The 1,160-nt window shown below is 43.5% G+C and overlaps 1 protein-coding gene across 1 annotated transcript; it reads left to right on the forward strand.

Annotated features, from left to right (window-relative positions):
• The first annotated feature begins 48 nt into the window (after positions 1–48).
• LOC126496511 (putative vomeronasal receptor-like protein 4) lies at positions 49–951 on the forward strand. Its single transcript, XM_050134000.1, has one exon. It carries the CDS (start codon positions 49–51, stop codon positions 949–951), a length of 903 nt encoding a protein of 300 aa, XP_049989957.1.
• Positions 952–1,160: the final 209 nt, after the last annotated feature.

Here is a 1,160-nt window from a genome sequence, read left to right on the forward strand (position 1 = left end):
ATGTGTTTCTCAAATGATTTTCCTTAGTGCTGTACATGAAGTCAGAGGATGAAGTGGAATAACATTATCCACACAATAATCTTCCTTTCTCTTGCTGGACCTGGAATTGTGGGGAATATCTTAATGTTTGTGAGACTTGTATACACTTTCACCTTGGGGACTGAGAAAAAGCCTGTGGACACTATTCTCATCCACTTGGCATTTTCTAATATGATCATTATTTGTAAAACAGGGATCAGAGAAATAGCCACAGTGTTTTATTTCAAAAACTTCCTCGGAGATATTGGCTGTAAAGTTGTGGTTTATCTGGCAAGGATGGCACGGGGCTTATCCATCTGTACCACCTGTCTCCTCAGTGTGGTCCAGGCTGTCACCATCAGTCCCAGGACCACCCTTTGGACAAAGCTAAAACCACAGACCTCACGGCAAGTTCTTCAATTTCTCCTTCTCTTCTGGATGATTAATGTTCTCATAAGCTCCAACTTACTCTGCTATGTCAAATCAGGAAACAGCTTGAACAGTTCTGTACCTGGAGCATACATTGGCCATTGCTATATGCTGCCATCAAGACATACAATTAAGTGGCTTTTCCTCTCCCTCATGGCGCTTCGAGATGTCATCTTTCAGAGTGTGATGGGCTGGAGCAGCGGGTCCATGGCTCTCCGTCTGTATGAGCATCACAAGCGCGTCCTCTACCTTCACAGCTCCAGGTGTGCGCACAATTCCCCTCCAGAAATCCGAGCTACCTGGAGCGTGCTCATTCTAATGACCTGCTTCCTTTTCTTCTACTGGGTAGATTTCATTCTCTCCTTATACACTGGTTTTACAGTGACACACGATTCTCTTTTACTAAATATTAAGACATTTTTAGAACTTGGTTATGCTGGTTTTAGCCCCTATGTTCTGATTAGCAGATACATCCATGCTCGTAATGCCCTGCACACTCACTGAGAAGCGTAGAAATTACATTCTACACATATTCATATGAGCTAAAGGTATGTACATTGTAAGCTGCTTTGCCATGATGAATCTTAGAAATGCTGACATAATGTTTTCTCTATAGCATAGGCTGACCTGGCAGTCAGTATATGGCACAGGCTCACCTTGAGATGCCTCGGAACCCCAAATGCTTGTATTGCAGGCATTCGCCACCAAACTGC

This window comes from Alexandromys fortis, unplaced genomic scaffold, assembly GCF_014885135.2.
Source record: "Alexandromys fortis isolate MF-2015 unplaced genomic scaffold, M_Fortis_MF-2015_v1.1 scaffold_6324, whole genome shotgun sequence".
NCBI lineage: Eukaryota > Metazoa > Chordata > Mammalia > Rodentia > Cricetidae > Alexandromys > Alexandromys fortis.